This window comes from Telopea speciosissima, chromosome 9 (genome assembly GCF_018873765.1).
Source record: "Telopea speciosissima isolate NSW1024214 ecotype Mountain lineage chromosome 9, Tspe_v1, whole genome shotgun sequence".
NCBI classification, from domain to species: domain Eukaryota; kingdom Viridiplantae; phylum Streptophyta; class Magnoliopsida; order Proteales; family Proteaceae; genus Telopea; species Telopea speciosissima.
This window is the reverse complement of record NC_057924.1, coordinates 2,016,916-2,040,370: the sequence shown is the minus strand read 5'-3', so window position 1 is coordinate 2,040,370 and position 23,455 is coordinate 2,016,916. Positions and strand designations below refer to the sequence as shown.

At 38.6% G+C, this 23,455-nt stretch overlaps 1 protein-coding gene across 1 annotated transcript; it reads left to right on the top strand.

Annotated features, from left to right (window-relative positions):
* The first annotated feature begins 75 nt into the window (after positions 1–75).
* Positions 76–23,318, top strand: LOC122640210 (protein ACTIVITY OF BC1 COMPLEX KINASE 7, chloroplastic-like). The gene is made up of 19 exons (XM_043833365.1): positions 76–98; positions 198–252; positions 1,911–2,297; positions 2,657–2,800; positions 2,984–3,109; positions 4,165–4,252; positions 7,790–7,883; positions 9,757–9,850; positions 10,017–10,071; positions 10,178–10,269; positions 10,495–10,665; positions 12,571–12,627; positions 12,772–12,855; positions 13,513–13,597; positions 18,020–18,081; positions 18,184–18,258; positions 22,190–22,294; positions 22,920–23,061; positions 23,202–23,318. The coding sequence occupies exons 1-19, from the start codon at positions 76–78 to the stop codon at positions 23,273–23,275; spliced, it is 2,013 nt and encodes a 670-aa protein (XP_043689300.1). The 3' UTR covers positions 23,276–23,318.
* The last annotated feature ends 137 nt before the right edge of the window (positions 23,319–23,455 follow it).

The window sequence follows — 23,455 nt, the reverse complement described above, 5'->3', positions numbered from 1 at the left end:
TGGTTAATGGGGTAGTCTTGCAGTGCTATCGTGCTACTCTTAGGATACCACAAACTTCTTTGATTTTGGAGGGCTATGGCTGGGATGCAAGCAGGAAGGTACGAGGTTTGAAACCTCTTGTTGATTCTGATGTAGACCAAGAGTTGATTGAGAGCCACTGAGTGAGATCTGGAGATTGATTTTTGCTTGTTGCACAGCTTTTCCAGAGAAGTCTACTGGAGTGACTTGCAAAACAGAGAGAACGAGGCTTGGGTAGAACTGAGCCGCGAGCTCCTCCGTAAAAGCCTTCGAGCCAGCGCAAGCGGGGAGAGAGAACAGAGAAAGAGAGGAATTGTTTGGTAAGGATGGCATGGGGGAGAATATTGTTGCACACGACCGGACCAAAGGTGCAATCACACCGAAGGGGATGGCTACAGGGGATAAAGAAGGCTTAACAATGTCTCTACCATCACCGAACAAAAGAGGAAAAAGAAGAGAGGAGGAAAGCCTGAGCAAGAAGGTTTCCAAGGAACAGCAAACGGAGAGGACATAAGGAAAATAGACGGAGGGAAATAAATTATGAAGATACCAAGGAAAGAGCATGATCTGAAACTCCCATAAAAGGGCTAAAAAATACACTCCAGGAATAAGAGATCTCACGGAAAAAAAACACAAGCTTAATAAATGACTACCCAGTGGAAATCAAGCAATTAATGAAAAATAGGAGGTGAAGAGACTTACCCATAGCACCCTTTCACAAGAGAAAAACCAGATGGGTCTGCACCGAATTTTGGAAGATTAGAGAATACCAACACACCTGGAACTCAACTGTCGCTGGCGGAGAAGGGCTGAGATCGAAGTGGATTAAGACCCTGAAGTTATGGTGATCTTGATCGAACTGCAAGCACTGCTGGGGAAGTGAAACAAACTTAATTGAGGATACCAAGCGCCTGAATTGCACTAGAGAATGCAAAGAAAATCTCAGATTGCTTAAGAATAAAAGCAATAAAACGAAGGAAGGAGGAAACTGAAACGATAGGCCTCTGAATCTGAAGATTCCGGCAAGGGAGACGGCGATCTCAGGGAGCCTAATAAACTCCGCTTGCTGGCCTTGGTTCCTCCGCGGGACGTTACTTTCTCCACTGTATTTTCATTTTTGGCGTGGCCACTGGCCAGCTATGTATGTGTTCATATTTCTAAGAATCAAAAGTTTTGGATTCATTCTGATTCTGATTGATTTCGACCGATTCCAATTAACTTGAATTGGAGTAAGAATTGATTGAGGTTACTCCTTGTTCGATTCGACATATTTAAACCTTGTTGCCGTGGCTTTCATTATTCCACAAGTCTCTTTATATGCTTCCCTCAAATTCAAATAAGTAGGTTGTACCAGCTACCATGGTTTTAGTTCATGGCCGGTACCGGTCGCCTTCGATAGCAATACATATTTCTAATACCGTGAAATCCGGACTAACGCTTACAACTAAATTCTCTATTACACGTAATCCTCTAAATTTCTTTGTCGCTTCTGCAATCATTTCAGATACTGTATCGATATCATACCAATTTTGCAGGTGATCGATACCCGATTCGAAACTTCAAATGCTATACGCTACTGAAGTGATACACAATAGAAAACTTTGCGTACACGCGAATTGAATGACTAATGACAATGCACGATTGACTTTTCTCCACTAATATAAGCTCCTACACCTTCCCATTCAATGATCATTTCAAGATTTGAAGTCTTATATTTAAGCTCATAAAACCAGTTCTATGTTCTGAGGGTTGAAGTGTTTGACGGATTTGAGGTGTTTTGCAGAAATCATACTCAGTCTAGGGAGTAAGTATTTTAATGTGTTTCCTGTTTTGTGTTCTATATATCTTTTACTTCTTATTATGGTTTTTTAATATTGTTGGTTCACCTACAGGGGTCTTATGATCTTTCAATGGCCATAATACTAGCTTCTCATGGTCTCGGTTTCTCAGGATCAATATCTTCTCTAAAGCTTGAGAATGATATTCCTGAACGCAATAGGTTTTTCAGGTTTCGGGTGAATGCCGCAAGCATAGTTAAGAAAAACATTAATGGTCCAGCTTTGGTTAAGGCACCAAAAATCAGGGGCTTTAAAGAGCTTCCATTTACAGAGGAACTGAAAGTTCTGGCCTCAGATGAAGGTTTCAGTTGGGCCAATGAAAATTATAGTTCCTGGCAAAGGAGTATAGATGTGTGGTCGTTTGTTCTTTCTCTACGTATTCGTCTTCTTTTGGACAATGCAAAGTGGACATATGTTGGAGGCTTCACAGAAGATAAGCAAGTAAATTTCGTTACTTTAGTCTCTGACAAATTTGGTTTTTTTTGTCAAGCACACATGCCAGTACAAAAAGGTTAACCAACCTTTCACGCCACGGAATGCAAATAAATACAAAACACACACATCCCATCCACGGATTTTTTAGGCGGGGTTAAGGCGGTCTTTACCACCTTGCTATGTCTGGGACGCATGGCAGTAGGGGCAGCTCGACAGTAGAAGACCCCGACGCCCTTAGGCACCCGATGTGGGACTAAAGCCCCACTACAGGGGCAAAGAAAAGATGTATCACATCTCCTTGTATCTTGGTTTGTATAAATTGTATTTCAGTTTGATATTTATGTGTTTTTCAATATATCTTCTAGAAAAGTAGAAGGCAAAGAACTGCATCATGGTTGCGAGAATGTGTGCTTCAACTTGGTCCAACTTTTATCAAACTTGGACAGTTATCATCAACTAGGTCTGATCTATTTCCACGAGAGTTTGTGGATGAACTCACCAAGTTGCAGGTATTTTATCTTCCTGGTATTTGTGGTACTCTATTCGAACATAATTTACAAGAAAATATTAAACAGAAAGTTTAGTAGCAAACAACCGTTTAATCGGTTGGTTGGTTGGTGACTTGTCAGTTGGAGTGCATATCCCCCAGAATATCAGTATTATATATATGACTCTTATCTGATATGATGCAGGATAGAGTCCCTGCGTTTTCACCAGAGAAAGCTAGAAATTTCATAGAAAGAGAATTGGGAGGCCCAATTGATGCATTTTTCAAGGTGTTTGAAGATAGGCCAATTGCTGCAGCCAGTCTTGGTCAGGTGTTTGCTCTATTTTTAATTAATACTGTATATATACTTAATATGATGAAATTTTTTATTTGACATTTTCATACTAAAAACCTTTTGAAAATATTATCTCATTGTTACATGCGTCAAGGATTGAACTCAACTCTGATGCTCCACTGGTTGATGGACAAAATTGCAACCATGGGGCTACATGCATGTTTGAATCTAGCTAGCTTACCGATTAAGATAAAAGAACAAGGGTAATTTATGCAGACATGTGGGGAAAAAAAAGAAGGAGATTTATAAGCATCAAAGCTTAAAGACATTTTATGTCTCTTTATGAAGCTTCTTTAGGCTTTATTTTCTTCAATTTTAGTAGATCCTTAATGTCTTCTCCTGTATAAATTGAGAGGGGGATTTAGTTTTTGGGGATCAACGAATCAAGTCCCCCTTAAGATTAGTCATGTCCTCTTGAGCTTAATTAATCCCTCTTAAGATTAATCAAGTCCCTCTAGGAATCAGAATCAACTCCCCCATGTGTCATCCATGTGCATATGTTGTTCTTTCTTCTCTTTATTTTGTTGAGTTTTACAAGTCCATACTTGTGAGTGTTTTTTAGTTTGAGCACAACCCTATAGTAATCGAAGGGGTCTAGTAGTTGAGTGCGCGATTACTAGGAGAACCAATGGGTTGTTTTATCTTGGAGGTCAATTCACAATATTTTTGATTGTACCATAGGGGGTGTCTACGGTCTTAAGAACATTGTCAAGTGACATAATTCAGCTTGACAATTTTCTAACATAATTTTTGTTACAGATTCTAAAAGAGACAATGCAAGTAATTGTTTGACAACTCTTACCTTGAAAACAACTTTAAACATATAATTTCCCACATTAACAAATCCGACCTACCTTGTGATCTGAAGGGTGAATTATGAAATAAAATAAAATAAAGAAAAAGTAAATGACGAACTTATCCGATTGCTACTTTTATCCGATGATGCACTTTCTTGACTAGTTGTTGATCACTTTTTTTTCAATGGTCTTTTCATCCTTTTGCTGAGCTAGAATTATGAATTTTGTCTTTAGGTGCATCGCGCCATTTTACATAACGGAGAGAAGGTGGTTGTGAAAGTTCAGCGGCCTGGTCTCAAGAAACTTTTTGATATTGATTTACGTAAGTGATTCTCATTCCTTGAAAGGTCGTGCTGTTGTTCCTTATGTTTGTATGGGATAGTAAAACTCACTCCATAATCTATTTTTGGTGAGGGCGCTAGAGCCTAGAGGGTTAATATTTAGGGAGAATGTTTTCTGTGCTACAGCGTAGCCTACGCCCAGGCACATGGGCAGTCTGTGTAGGGGGGGCAGGGTGGTCATTGTGCCCACCCCCATATGCCTGGGCACAGGCTGCGCTGCGGCACAGAGAACATCGCTCCTAATGTTTATTATGGCTTTGTTCCAACAAATACTTGGATGTGTTGTATTCAATTTCATAGTTCATTTAGTTTTTATGATGTTTTGGTCTGGTGGAGGGCCATTAAGAGAAGGGAGAACCCTAAGATAGGATTTCAGAGTTGCAGAGGAAAGAAGGAAATCTCATAAGAAGAAAGAGAGAGGGGGGGGGGGGGGAGTGCACACGCACAGCTACACAGGCTATTCAAACCATTACTCAGCCATTCTATACTACTCAATTAGAATAAAATGAAGGTTACAAATTTGTATTCAAAGATGAAATTTAAAAGACTCATATTGTAAATCTATAACTGAAATAGAACTTGGACTCTAATCTTAGACATAGAAATAAAATCATAACTTCAGTTTTACCACGACTTCATCAACAACAATAAAAGAAAATACAAACTAAATCAAACTCCTAATGGACCCAATTACTAGATAGACCATAAAATAAAATATCCTACAAAATAAAAACTCAAATTGGACCTAGTTCATCTCCATTTGGATTCTCAAACGAGTTTGGGTCGGCCCAAGATAGTGCATCTATATCAATTCCCCCTGTGTTGAGAAAAAGTCAACCTAAAGTTTTGTAAAACGAAAGAATCAGCACCACTCGATTGGTATCCACAAACATTGGCTTTGATGGGGCGATGATCCAACACATCTCATGGTCAACCATCACAATCTTATGATGGTCGTTACAAAACGACATCTCTTCGATGAGAATCTGATCGTGGGGTTTCACAATCGAAACCGAACCTCGATTAATTATTCAATTGTAACCTTGATCGGATAGTGTACTTCTGTTTAATCATCACTTTCGTTGTCCACATTTTCTTTCACATCTAATCCGCCTTCTAACGATTGTATCATGCTTGACACCTTATCATAGAAGGTGTTATTACTTTCAGCAAGCTCCTGAAAACCTGTCTTCAAATTCAAAAGTTCTATTTGCAATTTACAGAATGCATTGCTAATCGAAAGATGTAAATCGTAGCGATCAATCTCCATGATGTAAGGGTGTCAATCGGTACGATATGCAATATTTGGTATGGTATCGGTACGATACACTGCACATATACCTCATACCAATACCATATCGAATATCAATCCATACAAGTATCTCATAATGATACCATACTGAAAAAATCTATTCAGTATTGTTTGGTACATGTATTCGATACGATATGGTGCTTTGTTACTGTTTTGTCAATATTAGCTAATACCATACCAAATACTAAATGGATACATGTATCTCATACCAATATCATACCGAATTTATTTAGTACAATTCGATATAAATAAACTGATACAGTATCGATATCGACATACAGTAGTGTGCGGTACACGTGAACACCCTTACCATGATCGTTGTGGGTTAATGATAACAATGGAAGAATTATAGATTAGTGGATTCCAAACTAGTGCAGAAAAGAAATCTAGTGTAACATATTGGCGGAGAGGGTTAAGCTTGAGAGCAAGGGTATTATGGTGAATAACAGAAATTAAGAGTTATGTGAGCCGAGAGAAGGATAGGGGATAATTAATCACAACCGTTCAGATGGAACATCCTCACATAATGGATTCCCATCTGAACGGCTGTGAATCGTTCACGTATGTGAACATTCCCTGCTCTCGGCAGACAGCTGCGCATGGAGTTATGGAGGGCTTCGTCGTCGGAGGTGGAGTCGACGACTACGGCGAGGAAGCACCAGTGAGTGCAGCGTGCATCGAACGGCTGGAGCAATCCGTTCGATGCGCGCTGGAGAGCATCCGGACTCGACGAGGAATCAGGTACGAGTTTTTTTTTTCGGTTCGAGTCTCTGCTCCTCGCTCTCGCTTCTCTCTCTCTCTCTCTCTCTCTCTGTCTCTCTTTCTTTTCCACTAGGTGGAGAGCTAAGAGGGAAAGGGAAGACGGTGGGGGAGGTTCACAGAAAAGGGGAAAGAAAACGGCTGGATTCGGGATCTTTTTTTTAACAGCATGGAAGTAGGGATAGGGAAAGGTGGGGTTTCAGTGGGGTCGAAGGTCAGGAGTGGGAGATGGAGGGCAATACGCAGGGCTTGTGTGGGAACGAAGGGAGGTGGGGGTTGCTATTGGTGTCGTTCGGTCACAGCCGCTGCAAAAAGAAAAGGAAGAAGATCACAATGGAGAAGAGAGATCACAAGGGAAGGAGGGTGAGGGGAGCCGTCGGCTCTGATACCAAAGGCCGTTAGGAGATGGGAGAATCCTGAGATAGGATTTCAGAGTTGGAGGGGAAAAAAGGAAATTGAATAAGAAGAAAAAGGGGGTGGGGAGAGGGGCAGAAAAGTGCACACTTAGCCACACGGGCTACTCAAATTCTCAAACCATAACTCAACTATTCCATTCAGGTTACAAACTTCTATTTAAAGATAAGGAAAATATTCACCACCGGACGAGGATGCGCCCAGACACATGGGGTGGGGCAAAATGACCAGCCCACCCCCTGAATGAATGACCGAAATGACTGCTCTATCCTGCCTCACGTGTCTAGGTGTAGCCTGCGCCCCATTTGCTCCCAAGCAGAAACATGGTCCTGTTAAAGATAATACTATTGAACCAAAGCTCAAACCAGACCGGTTCATCTTTATCTGGATTCCTAAACGGGTTTGGTTCTGTCCAAGGTAGTGCACTTGCATCAAGGTCCTTATGGTCAAACTTGGTGCTTGATGTTTTCAAATATTAATTGTAATGATAATTCTCTTAGAAAATTTGTAATAATTAGCTAATTCTGTGGTTTTAGTAAAGTTTCATTGCATATCAAAGGGGGAATATATATCCCAACTGATGATTCAGCCTTGTGTTATCCAGAAGTAGACCCCATTGTATTGAACTTTATTTTTTTTTGGGATAAATAGAGATGCCATTTTGCTTTCATATAATGTTTGGTGCTATTGAGATTTCTTGAACCCCTCCCCCATCTTGTTTTTATTTTTCAACCATTGTAAAGTACATGGTGATTACATGGTAATGATGTAACAAGTTACACAATTGCAACTGCTGAAGAATACTCTTATGTATTTGTGCATGTATACATCATGTTTCTGTTGCTGCTACTTTTAACTTACATGAGTTTGAATGTATATTTAACTACTCCCCATTTGGCTCATCAGTTGCTTATTTAGGTGTGCTGTTTACTCAAAAATTATATCCACAATTTTTTTTGTTTTCACATTTTTACTGAACTTTTTATTTCTGGTCCTAAAATTTTCATTTGAATTGGTTTGCACCTGTTTTCAGGAAATCTGAAACTAATTGCAGAGTATTTTCAGAGAAGTGAAACATTTGGAGGTCTTACAAGGGATTGGATCGGTATATATGAAGAATGTGCCACGTAAGTATTAAGGAATGGTTTGGACTGTTTGGTCGTTTCTTTTATTTTTAATTCAAGTACCATCTTTATCATGGAAATGCAATTCGTCTTTTAGTCCTTTGGCTCCCGCCACTACAGGGTCTGGGGAGGGTCATAATGTACTTGGTCACAATGGAGCAAGCTTACCATTGCACCAAGGTCCTCTTCTACTCTTTCTCATTGATTTTAAGAATATTGATTTCATTGTTCTTACCAAAACTCCAATCCTCATAGAACACATAGCTGTTTGTCAATTTTGTTGAATGCTGTCAGTAGAAATATGTCCTTAAATGAAAAGAAGGAAATTGTTTTGAGGTGGTTGAACTTCAGAATTTGTGTCGGTCCCATCCTTTCTAAATGAAATATATTTCTTTAATATATATTGCAAAAGGTACGGAGAACTGTTGAGCATCCGGAGGAAGTTTACACAAACAAACCCAAGAAGCTTCCACCTTTGGGGGGGGGTAGTTAGGCCCATTCTTAAGGGCCAGAACAACTCAAAGACAAAATTGTGTTGGCCATTCAGCTCAAATGAGCTCCACTTATGTTGGTGATACTTGAATCCTCCAATTTGTGATGGTTGAGACTTGGAAAAAAGAACAAAAAAGAAAACAGCGGAATATAGTGGTAAGAAATTAGGCTCTTCCTCTTATCTCTGTCTTTTTTCCCCCCATTTTGGAGAAGTGTGTGGTTTTATGATTAGAAGGAGAAGGGAGAAAGCGGAATTTGATCCCAAGACCTGGCCACAACAATCCAAGGTCCTTACTGCTGGTGCAATCGGCACCTTCAATTTGTCTTTTTTTCTTCATTACTTCATTTTGTATTATTTACTAAGAATTGTGACAATAAGAGTTTTTTTGTTTGTTTTTTTTTTTTTTTTTTTTTTTTTTTTTTTTTTTTTTTTTTTTTTTTTTTTTTTTTTTTTTTTTTTTTTTTTTTTTTTTTTTTTTTTTTTTTTTTTTTTTTTTTTTTTTTTTTTTTTTTTGGTGGTTTTTTTTTTTTTTTTTTTTTTTTTTTTTTTTTTTTTTTTTTTTTTTTTTTTTTTTTTTTTTTTTTTTTTTTTTTTTTTTGTTTTTTTTGGGTTTGTTGGTTTTTTTTTTTTTTTTTTTTTTTTTTTTTTTTTTTTTGGGGGGGGGGGGGGGGGGGGGGGGGGGGGGGGGGGGGGGGGGGGGGGTGGTTTGTGTGGGGTGGGGGGGGGGGGGGGGGGGGGGGGGGGGGGGGGGGGGGGGGGGGGGGGGGGGGGGGGGGGGGGGGGGGGGGGGGGGGGGGGGGGGGGGGGGGGGGGGGGGGGGGGGGGGGGAGGGGGGGGGGGGGGGGGGGGGGGAGTGGGGGGGGGGGGGGGGGGGGGGGGGGGGGGGGGGGGGGGGGGGGGGGGGGGGGGGGGGGGGGGGGGGGGGGGGGGGGGGGGGGGGGGGGGGGGGGGGGGGGGGGGGGGGGGGGGGGGGGGGTTTTTTATATTTTGTTAAGAGTAAAGCCCTTTGGTTTCTAACTGTGCTGGAAAGTGTAACTAATTGAACAGACGAAAGCAAAGTAATTTTTGGTGTGGTTAATTATTACTCTTTAGTTCCAAAATTAACTGTCCTGAAAACTAATTTAATTCAGAAGTTAGAAAAAGTTGACTTAAGTAATTGAAGTTTGTGGACGTTGTACTTGTTTCACAGTTAGGGGATGTTTTCATGTTTCTTCGATTGCTTCTTGACAAATTGATTCAAATTTCAATAGACATTTCTGGTACTTTTGTGCATTGGACTTTCTTGCCTTTTAATTTCAAACTAGCTCAGAATATCATACTGGAAAATGATGTGCTTGTTTATCTGAAATGTGATAAATAAAATTGTGTTTTTGTGAATTTCAGGATTTTGTATCAAGAAATCGATTATATAAATGAGGGTAGAAATGCTGATCGGTTCCGCCGGGATTTCCGAAACATAAAGTGTGTTCGTGTACCTGTATGTTACCTGCTACAAGACCATCATAAATTTCAGTTGTTCCTTCTTGTTTTATCTGGTCTTTTGAATTAGAATTCCTTGGATGTGTTTGTCTTGTTAGTAAACAGAAAGTTACTTTTCAAATAGTTTTGTGAATCTTATGGTGACTTTTTCTTTTCTGTTGTAGCTGGTGTTTTGGGATTACACTGCTACAAAGGTATTGACATTGGAGTATGTTCCAGGTTAGACTCAGTACTACTATGAATCATAAACCGTATGCTTTAGTTTGTGGCATAGATGTTCTGTTGAAAGTTATAGTTTTTTTTTTTTTTTTCTTTCTGTGAACAGGTGTCAAAATCAACAATTTGGAAGTGATAGATGCGCAGGGCTATGATCGTACTCAAATTTCTTCACGTGCAATTGAAGCATATTTAATTCAGGTTGCAAACCTTAGCTTCTGTATTTCAATCAAATTGAACTAATGGAATACTTATCTAGTTGCCTGATATATATAATATGTTTACTGTTTTGAACAACTGGAATAAAAAAAAAAACATGAATTAGCGATTTCGACTCTTCTGTTAAAAATTTTAATCATGTTTTGATTAGATTATCCAACGGGTACTATTGTTTTGCATTAACGCTGTTATGTGGTGCTAATTCAGATACTAAAAACTGGCTTCTTTCATGCGGATCCTCATCCTGGAAATCTTGCTATTGATGTGGATGGATCACTCATTTACTATGATTTTGGCATGATGGGGGAGATAAAATCTTTCACCCAGAAAAGACTGCTCAATCTTTTCTATGCATTTTATGAAAAGGATGCAAAAAAGGTTTATTCTTCACTCTAACAAATTGATCATCAGAATGTGTAGCCAATTAATATCTTACACAGTCAATATTTGTGAATCTCTGATAGTTATGTCTTGGATTTCATCCTTACATATATGTTCGTTGTGGGTACTCATTAGACAGATATATGACATCATCTATAACTGCTTAATTCTCAAGATTATTTGCACTTAATATTTGAAACATGTTTAGCATAGCCTTAAATTCATGATGGCTAATTGTGACCACTGAACCATATCAATTAGTGTTAATAAAACGAGTTTATTTGTTCTGAACCAAATTTCTAAGGATTTCAACTCTAAGATTGAAATCCAGGGTAAATGGAATGAAATTAACTTTATTTGAAGCATTAAATATACTGGAAAATCATCTGGACTTGGACACACCGTTGTTGTATTAGGCATCCATCATGTCATTCTTAGGAAACTTGGAAACTTTACAGTAGCACATTGGTAGTGATACAGTTAAGATTTTCCAATTGGGCCTCAGAAGACTTTATTTTGGCCTATGGTTGTGTTTTATAGACCTTGGGCTTCTTATTTTTGGGTTTATTGATGTAATGGGCCTAATTTATAAGCTCATAAAGTGGGGATAATGTTAGTACACAGGATTAGTAGTTAAATTGAGTGTTTGAGTTTGGCCTGATTTGGTATGATTTCTATTTCAATTTCAGGGGGTGATTTCTATTTCAAAAATGTTTGGTTTGATTTTTTGCATCTTATTTGAGTGAAATAGAAATCAAGTGGAATAGAAATTTTCAAATAGCTGAGGAGCTGTTTCAAAATTTCTATTTCATTTGATTTCACTCTTGTTCTTTAATGAGCACATGGTTATTAATTTGATGGGTAAAGTGGTAATTTCATGTTAAAAATAAAACACCACCCTTCTTCTCTTAATGGTCTCACCACCACCATGCCGCCTCCATTGCTACCACCGCCACCACCACCATTGTCACCACAGCCACTTCCGCACTACCACCACTACGCCGCCGCCACCACCACCACTCCCAAGAAATATTCAGAATCTATTTTCAGAAATTGAACTACCAAATGGATTTTTTTATTCTTGAAAATTTTCATATTGATACAACCAAAACAGTTTCAATTATTGACCGAAAATCTATTTGTTCACTATTCCATGAAATAAATCCGAAATTGAATTAGAAATCATACCAAATCTGGCCATAGATTAGGATATTTAATCGCTAGATAGAATTCTGTGATGAATTTATTTACTTTATTATTGAGTGTATTAGAGTGATTAAGAGTCCTTTTATGAGTCAAATTAGGAATTTTAGAAGGTCTATATATATGTAATACACCCCCCATCAATTAGAGATGATTTGAGTAATGAATATGAGTTTTTTTTTTTAAAGAGTTTTGGTGCTGTTGAGTAATGCATACGGGATTGGTATCCCAAACCTGATTTCTTCTCTTCTCTTCTGTTCTCATCTTCTCTCTTCTTCTTTCCAAGAAGATCGATCTCATCTCTCTTCCCTCCCCTTCCATCAATCTGATTTTTTCCCTAACAGCACAGTTGCTTCCTTTATCTCAGATTTGATTATTGGGTCTGCTTGCAGCTGAGATCCTTAATCTGGATTTTCAGTTTTTGTGCATCAATCTGATTATTCCCTCAGATTTTGTGCATATATTATATATATTTTTTTATATTACCTTTATATATTAAGAAATGACCCCATCATCATTCACATGAGATGCATACTTTGAATATTGCCTCCCCCTCCCCCGAAAAAAAAAATAAAAAAAAAATAAAAGAAAAGAGATGCATACTTTGAAATGAGACATCCATCATTTACCTACCAAAAATGAAGCACAATAAAGTTGACTTGCTGTATTGAGTTCATCTAATGAGCTTCCACTATGCAGGTAATGTTAAGCCTGATAGATCTTGAAGCACTCCAGCCCACTGGAGACATGTCATCGGTATGCTATTTTGACATTCATCTATTGAATTCAAAAGAAGAATCAAAATGGAATTTAAGTTTTGTAGTTTTCTGCGCAAATGTGGGTGATGAGTCATCCCCACTCCTGTGTCTGTTTCTAACAAATATTTTCAATATAATGCAGGTGAGGAGGTCTGTGCAGTTTTTCTTGGACAATTTATTAAGTCAGACACCAGATCAGCAGCAAACTTTGGCCTCAATTGGTGAGGTATGCAAGATTTAAGCATACCACTTTGGCATCAGAATATAAGTTAGGATTAATTTGAAAACTGATGCACTGATGTTTCTGTATGTCCGTTTAATACTAATAAACAGATCAGAGTTGGGACTTGCTTTCTTAGTTTTCATAAACTATTTCCCACTTGTTAAGATTTCCATTTACAGAGGTTGTAGTGTTGAGCTGGAACACCTAGGTGAAACTCAAATAAAAATTTTATCAGCAGAGACCAATTTTATTAAACCTGATTTAATATTTGAAAAATAAACTCAGTGTCATATATATGTTATAAGGTCATTAAATTTTTCATGGCTTGGTTGCTTTTGCCATTTAATTGGGACAGAGAACCTTATTAAGTAGAATCTCTACTTCTTATTGATGGAAACCATAAGACAGAGAAGAGAATAGGATAACATTTTACAAATTCGTGCATCTTTTGTTTATGAGATAATTTCTTGTATTTGTGGATAACTGTAGTGAGCAAGCACTGAAAAAACATAAGAATACAATCAATCTATCAGTATATTTTCATTGAATTGCCAGTCATGGAAAACATGAGATAGTTATTTTCTGATTTTATCCTTGATCATTTAAATGGCCCATACTATTGTCCATAAAGATGCATAATTGGTGTCGTTTTCTCTGCAGGATTTGTTTGCAATAGCTACAGATCAGCCAGTCCTCTTCCCCTCCACATTTACCTTTGTAATGAAGGCTTTTATAACACTCGAAGGTGCAATTCTACCTTTGTCTCTGAATATTGAACATAAATTTGAATGTGTTTCTGGTTTTTATTTGAAGTTATGGGATACATGCATGCATAGGTTTTATATCTGTTATGTTGGGGGATACCACTTTTTTACATAGTCAAAACCAGCCCAAATGTGACTTTCTGGTTTGATGTCTGAAACCATGCACCATTTGCAATGATCTTGACCATTAATTTGGCCAGCCCTTGGACTGACTATGATGCAGTATTTGGGCACCAGCAGTAGTGCCAGGAAGAAAAAGAAGGCATGCGGCCAGAACCAGGATACATTCTTCTGGGCCTAGCCTGGCCAAAATTTGTTCAAACAACTCTAGCTCAAGTCTAGTCCAGTCGTGGGGTCTTATTTTATTTTGTTATTTCTCTTATTACTTAAGTGGCTAAGCCAGTTTAGGACTCCCAAATAACTGGTTGATGGGGAGGAATTTCTGGTCAGGTTGGGTTTTATTGAATTGTTATTAACAGGCTGGAATAGGAGTAATGGATATAGTTTGTTTTCTTTATTATTTTAGTATTTGAGTCAAGGAAGGACTATCCAACACAGCCCATGGCTCAAGAGTTTAGGCAGTATGAACTTCAGTACCATCCATTTAAGGACAGGTTTTGTTATTCATATGTCAAGGGCTGGTAAGGTTTTGCGCACTGTATCGAATCAAATCGCATGCTCCACCACTTGTGCAGGCCCCTGTCAATTCCTTTGAGTTTTGGTCTTATGACCGTACTCCCCAGGTGGAGTATTTCACGCGTTAGCTGGGCCCCTGATCTGCGTAGACCTAGGGCAAACACTCATTGTTTATGGCATGGACTACCAGGGTATCTAATCCTGTTCGCTCCCCATGCTTTCGCACCCCGGCGTCAGTAGGGACCCAGAGAGCTGCCTTCGATTTTGGCGTTTCTTCTTAGATCTCCAGATTTCAGCCATGCACACAGAATTTCACTGTCCTCTGTCTCACTCAAATGAATTGGTTTCGAGAGCATTCCGCCAGTTTTTGGCGACTTTCATTTTCAACCCTATTTACCGCCTCTACTCCAAGTCATTCCAAAGAACATTTCCCCCCCTTCCCCCAAATAGAGCAAACTCAATGTCACAAAACTAGGTATAGATCGCTTGAGGGAGCAACTCAAGATAGATGCAAGCTCCGAGAGCTTCCTGCTCTTCACTTAGAAAGAAAAGTTCATTTTTCAGCACTCACTAATTCCTACATTTTTTGTCGGTCGAATCTTCTTGTGTGACCTTCAAAGCCTGATTAATGTTCCTTAAAGCACTTTTGTGCTTCACGTCAAGCCTTGTTGTGTTTCACTATTATAAGGGGATAATGTATGGTACTACTCAATGCCAGCCTAGAGCGAGCTTTAGTGCTTGCTCGCCAAAGCATGAACCGATCCAGCTGTAACGTCAACTACAACAATGTCTTGGCTTCTATCAGGTCAGCATCAAGGGAGGGTATACCAACTAGTTGGCTATGTAAAAAGAGAGTGGGCTAAAAAAAGGCAATTTTTGAATGAGAAGATTCTCTTTCTACACTGACAACATAACCTGCCTCTTCCTAGCTTGCCATATTCCTTCCTTTTCGACTGGTGGGACGAAGTCTCCATTATCGGCTTCGTCCTCTAGTTATGAATCGGGTATAGAACCAATGGGGATGCTTGGTTACAATTCCGAATCCGCTAACACTACTTTGGTTTTGGTTGTTTTTTATGTTGAAACGGTCTTTATCCATGGGCAATGTGATTCAAAACACTATTGACGACTCGCTTGTCGAAATGCACTCAACTTCTATGTTTCAATTGATGGATGACTTGGCCTGTGGACTTGATTCACTTTCAATCCATTGATTGAACTAAACTAATCACGCCACTCGAATAGGGGCTCATCCATTGATTCTTGGATGCATGTTAGTGCTTTATTAAACAAGCAACGACCCTACTATACTTACTACTAATAAAGATAAAGGCTAAAGACGCCTCGCCTTTGCTCTAATAAGGGTTAGTTGTTTCGTTTAGTATGAGATCGCTTCACACTTCGAGGTTCAGGCTCATTCGTTCAGCCGAGCAAGCAAGCTGGGGTTTAGGAGAAATTCCTTGTCTGATGTGTTACTAATAGGCCGAAGTAATGCTCAAAGCATCTCGATCTCTAGTTAACGCATCAAGAGGTCCTGTGATGAAGCCTGCTAGAAGCATCATGGGATTGGTCAAAGTGAGCTTTATTTATTCGATTTCCGATTTATTAATGGTGATGTGACTCATTACACTCGAATCAGTTCACCGCTCTACATTGTTCTCAACCTAGCCCTTATGCGGGTCGTCTATCGTATCCTATCCTTGGTCCAACTCCTTCCCTTTACTCTCTCTCTATAAAAAAATCCATTTTCCTTTTTTAAAATAGAAAGGTAAGCTTGTTGGGCTGGCGCTCAAACTGATGAACTGGCTCACCTCTGTTAATGACTAACCACGTGATTTGCTTGACGAACGTCAGCGACGGAGACATCGTAAATTGGTCTGCGGGCATCGTGTGTTACTGCTTCAGGTTAAAGGTGTTCTTACTCTTCCACCCTGAGGGGTATTCATCCATTCGGTCAGGCATTCAGGCATTCTGGCATTCAATCATTCATATGTTTCTTCACTAGCTGACCCTCACCCGCTGACCGTCTCACTCGCTATGAAGTCACGTAGTCTTTCTATAAAGAAAGGGAGGATCACTTGTATCTGATGGATCATTTTAATCATCAACAAATGGTGTTGGTGGTCAACCAAACCACTGACCCTCAAGCACGATTTGCCTATATTCCACCAGGAGGGGTTCGAACCCGTGACTTCTGGCGTGGCGGACCAGGACTCTAACCAACTTAGTGATTTCCCGCCGAAACGCTATATTAATGAAAACTATTATTAGGGGAAAAAAAGGATACCTTGAATAGACTTTTGAAGCAAACTGTTAAAGACTGAAAGGCCGCTTTCTTACTATAAGGTAACACCTCTCAGTCTTTGTTTCTGTATTTATTTTATCCCTTGTGTGGTCAGTATAGGGTCCAGCTTTTCCTTTTCAGTGTTTAAATCAGTTTACGGAATTTTTATATAAGCATGTAAAGGCTTAACAGCCCCCCATCGATTTTGTGAATGAAGAAAGCTTTGGCTGCAACCATGGTCTGTAAATTTCAAGGGGGCATCTGTGGATTCAGTAGTTGTTTTCTGCTATGGATTCTGCAAGGATCTGGTGGATTCTAGATTGTGTTCAGGTGGATTCCTGAATATTTTATCTTTCCAATCTCCATTCTCCTCTCCAATCAAAATATAGGTCAGATCTCTCTAATTCTTAAGTTCTGCGATTCTGTTTCTGTTATTAATTTCTGTTTCTGCTTCTGATTAATAATGGTTCATATCTTTGAGTTAATCTTTCCTTAAAATATGCTGAAACTTGCTGTCAAATTGCTTACCTAGTCATCAGTTTCAATTTCTGTTTGTGTTCAATTCTCCAATTGATTGCTGATCTCTTGAATTTGATTCCTGCTTCTGTTTAAAGATTCATAATTATGTTTAAATGTTTAATCACTAAATCAGATTAGTATTTGATTCTGTTTTGAAACCCAAAGGCCTTGCCATCGAATCTACTGTTTGCCCTTGGTTTTCAAGTTTTCTATTTGCAGTCAAATTCCTCAATATTTCTAAATCTAACCTTAATATTACTTCCAAACTTTCCTGGATTATTATACTGCCTGTTTAGAGTACTCGACCAGAAGGTCTTTCTCATCTGATCTGTTTTGACTGCATTAACAAGTTTTATCCTAAATCTGTTCCTTACTTTCATGCGATTCTGGATTTCTCTGGGACTTCTGAACCCTAATTCTTCGGTGACCTTGAAACCCCATTAGTTCTATATTTGAAAATTTACATTGTTTGATGGAGGTTTAAGAAGTGAAAAAGTTGCATCCATTTGAATAATGAATGAGTTGAACTTACGACTATGCCATGCATATGTACCCATTTCATTTATTTATCTGTATCCTGGACTGCTTAAATATTTGGTGCTGGTAGGATTGGATGCAGATCCTTTGTGATGCAGTATCTGGATAATCCCTCTGAGCGATTCATGAGGAAGCCAAGGCATCCTTAGAGTTCTAATTAAATACTCCTAGGCAAAGTCTTCTGATAGTCAGTCGTATTTCCTAAAATACCAATAGATGCTTTTATCAAGTTTATGATTGGGCTTATGAAATAATCCCTGCAATTCAGTAGCAGAGGATCTGGACTATTAAGTGCTTAAGCAATTATTACTTGACTGATAAAAATCAAACAATTTAGAGGTCACAATCAGGAAGAAAAGGATCAGCAGGATTTGGGTTCTTAAATATCAAGCCTTGGCACTTATTTGGGTTCTTATGATTGGTCCAGGAATTGGTTACACGCTAGACCCGAATTTTTCCTTTGTGAAGATTGCTGCACCTTATGCACAGGTAAATGTGTGTTATTTGACAAACAAGATACTTACCTTTTCCCTAAGTTAAGGAACATTAGTTTCCAAAGAAATCTACCTCTAATATTTTGGCAAATTACAGGAGTTATTAGAATTAAAAGAGAAGCAGCGGTCTAGAACACAACTTGTGAAGGAGATAAGGAGACAAGCCAATGATGTACTTCTTTTTCCACTTGTTCCTTTTCTTTCAAATTACTGTCTAGATTTTTTTAAGCAATGGATGGCTGTTATAGTAGATATTAGTTCCTTTCATATTATGGTGAAAATATATGACAGTTGATAGATGATAATTCTATGATGAAAATTTTCCTATGACGGAGCTTCACATATACAGTACTTTTGTCATTTATATTCGTATTCAGTTAGTATTCTCTTTTTATTGCTTGTCTATTGAGGATTCTGATTTTGTTGGAAGGACTGAACTAGAATCCCATTATGCTAGGTCAAAAAACATTTTTCCTGTAAGGAAGTGAGTGAGACGTGTGAAGATTTTTAATCTGTTGTAGATCTAGATAGAAGATAGGGTACATAGGATGAAGTTTGATTGTGTAGCAAAAAGTGTGCAATGCATGTGTGAAGTGCTAGGGTTCATGCACAAAATGCAACATTTTTTCTTCTTCTGCATGAGACTTGTGCATAGGCATTTGTGAGGATAAATACATGCTAAGTTAAAAATCGGCATACAATTCATCTTAACTATATGTGATGCAGGTTTATCATAGAAATTGGCGTATTTCTTTTGAAATAGGCCTAGGGTTGGGTTATATACATGTTGGGCCTTTGTTCCCAAGGGTTTTCTATGTATTAGGCCACTTTAATGAGCCTAAACTAGGGGTATATAGGTTGCATACGGGATTAGCCCAATACGTAATTTATTTTTATATTTTTTAATTGAACTGGTTCAAATTGGTTGCATTCAATTTAAGTGATCATGTGACTTGGTTAAGTGGTCATGAGACAACTGGTAAGTGGTCATGTGACAACAGTAGTCTGTGATGTAAGTTGGATTTAGGACTCTATAAGTCCAGCCATGTTTTGAGTTTATTTCCTTTAGTATTCTAGTTTCCTAGTCAGTTTAAGTTACCTAATAGGTTAGGGATAGGGTTAGGCCATTCCTTTTTAGTGTTTAAGTCTATTTTTGAGTCTTCTATATAAGTTTGTAAGGGAGGCCAGCATTAGATACGAATTTGATTAATAAAACTCAGCTTTATGCTTGCTGCCTTTGTTGCTGCTATTCTCTCCTATGAGATCCAGTCTTGTGAGTCATATCAAGACCCCCCCCCTTGTGAGTCATATCAAGGATTGAAGGACTGGAATCCCCAGTGACTCCTTGCATCTTGTAGATCAGGAGGTCCTCTCTTAGCTCTTCTTCAATCTGCTACTGTTGGAGATCAGTGTTATTCAAGTAAGTAGTTTATTTAATTCTGCAATTACCTTCTTCTTCAAATCCTCCAACCCTAGCCTTCACAATCTGCCCAGCATTCCCTTCATTAGACCACATCCAACCCCCTTCTAACCATCAAACCCTAGCCTCCATTAAACCTGCAACTTCCCCCCATTCGATCCATAGCTTGAAATTCAAGCAACCACCTTCCAACCATCAGTTCTGTCCCAAACTTTCAGCAGACATCTCTCCCTCTCCCTTCTACACTCGATCCAACTTTGAACCCAATCTGACCATCTAAACCCTAATTCCCCTCATCTCCCACAAAACCCAAAAACCCTAAAAACATTCTAAATTCTGTCCATACCTATTTAACCATCAGAACACCTCTAAATTCTGATCGAACCATTCCCCCACTGCCAGCTACACTCAACCAGAAACCCAGCCTCAAAACCCCACTCTAAACCCTAGTTTACAGCCTAGAACCTAAAACCAAAACCCAAACCCTAACCCTAGATTTGCAGAATTTCTAAACCTATCCAAATCCTATTTTCTTTATATCATAATAATCCCCTAAACCTGCATACTAAAACCATATACAATCCTTACCCAAATTCCTAAACCTAACCCTAGTTTTATCCTAAACAGCCCCAAATCTGCCTAATTAGCAAACAGTTCCAGAACTCTGATCTTACCTGGCTCTTATTAGGCCTTACCTATATAGGACAACATTAATATGAGTCATATATCTATTAAGTCTACATGGTACTATGTTACCAAAAAAAGGATGAAAACATTTAATATTACCCTATGTGAAGTATGAGGAATTATTAAAATCTCTAATTCAAACCTTTGTATAGGCAATGTCTAAAATGTGTACCATATTTAATGTGTACCTTTGGATTTTGCCTATGGGAGTTTCTATAATTTAAAATTTAATTTATCCGTTATCTGGTGTAACCGTGTAACTACTCATAGAGCAAATCTGGGTCAAACTGGTCCATCCTTGTTTCCTTAGTTGGCCTACTGTTCCTATTCAAACTTCAGGTGAGGTTTCTATTACATTCACATCATAATACAACATGGTATAGATCATGTACAATATCTAACAGTATGCTGGCTGGGAGACTGAAGCAGGAACAAATGCAACAAACATGAGGGGTTGGTAAAGGAACCTGAACTCCCAAAGTATTGCTTTTGTATGATAGTATCCTTCATATATCCACCAATTGTCAACCATTATGCAGATCATTATCAAGATTGTAAAAGGAAAAAACAACCCAAGTTGATTCACAAAGAAACATATGTCATCCACCTACAGCATATACTTAAAGGGCATAAAAAGCCGGCTTCTTTATATGGTGGACTCTGCCGGCTTCTACCCATCCTTGTAAGTAACCGTCTTATTTCCTTTCAATCAGAGCAAGCTCCTCATAGAGGCAAGTGAAGTTGGTGAGCCGTATGATGGACAACTATGTCCTGCGGTTTGGAGAGGACTCAGCTGTTAGTTGGTACCCCCTTTGTTTCGGGGGTGAACCCATTGCTTAGCAAAAACAATGATTGATACGCCTAGGACATGGATTCTATATGAACCAATGGATCCTGACAAGTTGTTACTACTAGCAATGACTTCCTCTTTCATTTCTTTATGAGAAAGGGTGTAATTCACTACTATAAATGACTAACAAGTTGGGGCTGATGTTTGATAAGAATTCTGCTTATTGATAGCCCAGCCGGTTTTGAAAACCTTTCTCTATCACTTACTAGTATAGCTCTATTGGTGAAAGCTTAGCTCTGCTCTGTTCAAGTTATTCTGTCAAAGCCACAGAAGGGGCGGGTTGATGAATGAATGTGAATAGCACCATGAGAAGGATTATGATCATTAGAATGCCACAACAAGGTCTTAATCTTTCCCTGGCTCCTTCACTTTACTTGTTGCACTGGCTTCCCGATCATTTTGGATTGTTCCTTCTATTTATAACTCCGTTCTTTATCAGGCGTCTCAGCCTGGCTTTTGCAGGTCGAGTCTGCACTTAAATTATTTCTTAATGTGTGGCTGTTGTTGTATCATCTATCAGGATTATTTCTTATTCTCTCTAAAATGTGTAAATTCCATATCATTGTTCTTAACCACAACTTTGTTTTGTTAGCTTAAGATGTACAGCATGGGAGAAACATCACAGATATTTAATTATTAATACAATCCTTATTTTCATTTGAAAAATATATTAGAGTTTGCAAATAGCTTGGGTTCTGAGTTTCTGACCAGATCCATGGAATAGTTTGGTAACATACCAGGTGTAACATGTCTAGTGAAAAGGATCAGGACTTACCATAGCAGGTGGCAAATCAGCTCTAATAAGAAATACCGACAATACATATCTGCTTCATTTGTTTGAATTGTCAAGAAAAAGAGAAATTACTAAAGCTTTTTGAAGCTCCCACAATTAATGCACACTCCGGATGCTCAAAATCAAATTTATTAGCCCTGTTCTTGGTGTATAGAATCTTGTTGGATGGATCCATCCCACTTTAAGTTCTGATCCTCTGAAGAGAAAACAAATATTTAGTTATTGGGTCCCCAGACCATACAAATTTTGTAGCCCCAGTTCCAAAAGATCCGTGACTCTTCTTATTTATTGCTTTTTTTGTCCGTGTTTTCACTAAGATGTCTGTACAATTACTGTTTTATGTTTAATTGCAGGCCAGAATGTACACCATGTCCATGCCATACAAAGTCCAGCGTATAGAGGAATTTGTTAAACAACTTGAGTCCGGAGATTTAAAACTCCGAGTGAGGGTACTTGAGGTAATTTAGACTTCTCAATTTATTGATTAATGTTGAACAAATAGAATGGTAGTTTTGACTGAAAATAGTATAATCGTATAAAATCTGGTTGACTGACAAAGTCAAGTGTGGAATTTTTCTGGTAGAATTCAATTATAAATCCTGAATCCAAGATCTCCTTTGTGACTCCTTCCCACTCTGCATAAGCAATGAGGTTCAGATCCCTCGTCAAACCTTTTAGTAATGGAAGATTTGTACAATGGGCTCGTTCAGAGTTGACAAAGGGACTCATGGTGACCAAAGTTATTAGGGTGCCAAGGCAAGGTGATGGCCAGCCACTGTTACCAAAGTGCCAAGGTGAGCACCAAGACTCGGGTTTTAGGCCTGTGTGCCTTGACCCATAAGGTGACTGGTGACAGAAGACCAGATGAAGACGTTTAGATCTTGCATGTGTAGCAATGTAACAATGTTTTATTGAAAATTTTCCAAAACAAATAAACAAAAGCTGACTGGGAGGGGCTGTTTTGACAGTTTCTCATATTCAAACTTACTGTTCTAGATCATTGTGTTTCATACTGTAATTTTTACTTTAGTTTTTCTCTCACAACGTAATTTATCTGATACTTTCAAAGTCATTGTTCATCAGTCAGAAAGAGCTGCTCGAAAGGCAACCGTACTTGAAATGGCTACTATTTATACAGTTTTTGGTGCAACCCTGCTAAATATTGGGATCACGGTTAGCAGCCAAGGTAGCCAAGTAATAGCGAATGGATCTTTCATTGGGGCTGGTAAGTTTTATCTGGTTTTTGTTTTTTTTTTCACTCAAAAGTGTTTTCTAGTTAAGAATTCAGTACCAAATTAACTATTTCTCTGATGGTAGATCGTAACGAACTATTCTCCCCTCTTCTACCCCCAAAATAATTTGCAGGTGTTTTCTTCACGCTATTAATTGGGTCCATGCAAAGAGTGAAGAAGCTTGATAAATTTGAGAGGAAGATTTGATCTTTTGCAGCAAACAAGCACCTCTCTTACCTGTATAGTGAATCTAAGACTGTGTTTGGTATACATTCTTGGAATGCATTCTAGGTCGATTTTGCATTCTTTGACGATAAAAACAACCTATTTTTATCATCCAAGAATGCTAAATCGACTTAGAATGCATACCAAACACTGCCTAAATTT

Excerpts from the sequence above, each read along its gene's own strand:
- LOC122640210 (XM_043833365.1), top strand. The coding sequence starts at position 76 with ATGGCTGGGATGCAAGCAGGAAG. Across the intron at positions 253-1,910 it reads ACAGAGAGAACGAGGCTTGG|GGGTCTTATGATCTTTCAAT; the intron begins GTAGAACTGAGC and ends GTTCACCTACAG. Across the intron at positions 4,253-7,789 it reads ACTTTTTGATATTGATTTAC|GAAATCTGAAACTAATTGCA; the intron begins GTAAGTGATTCT and ends ACCTGTTTTCAG.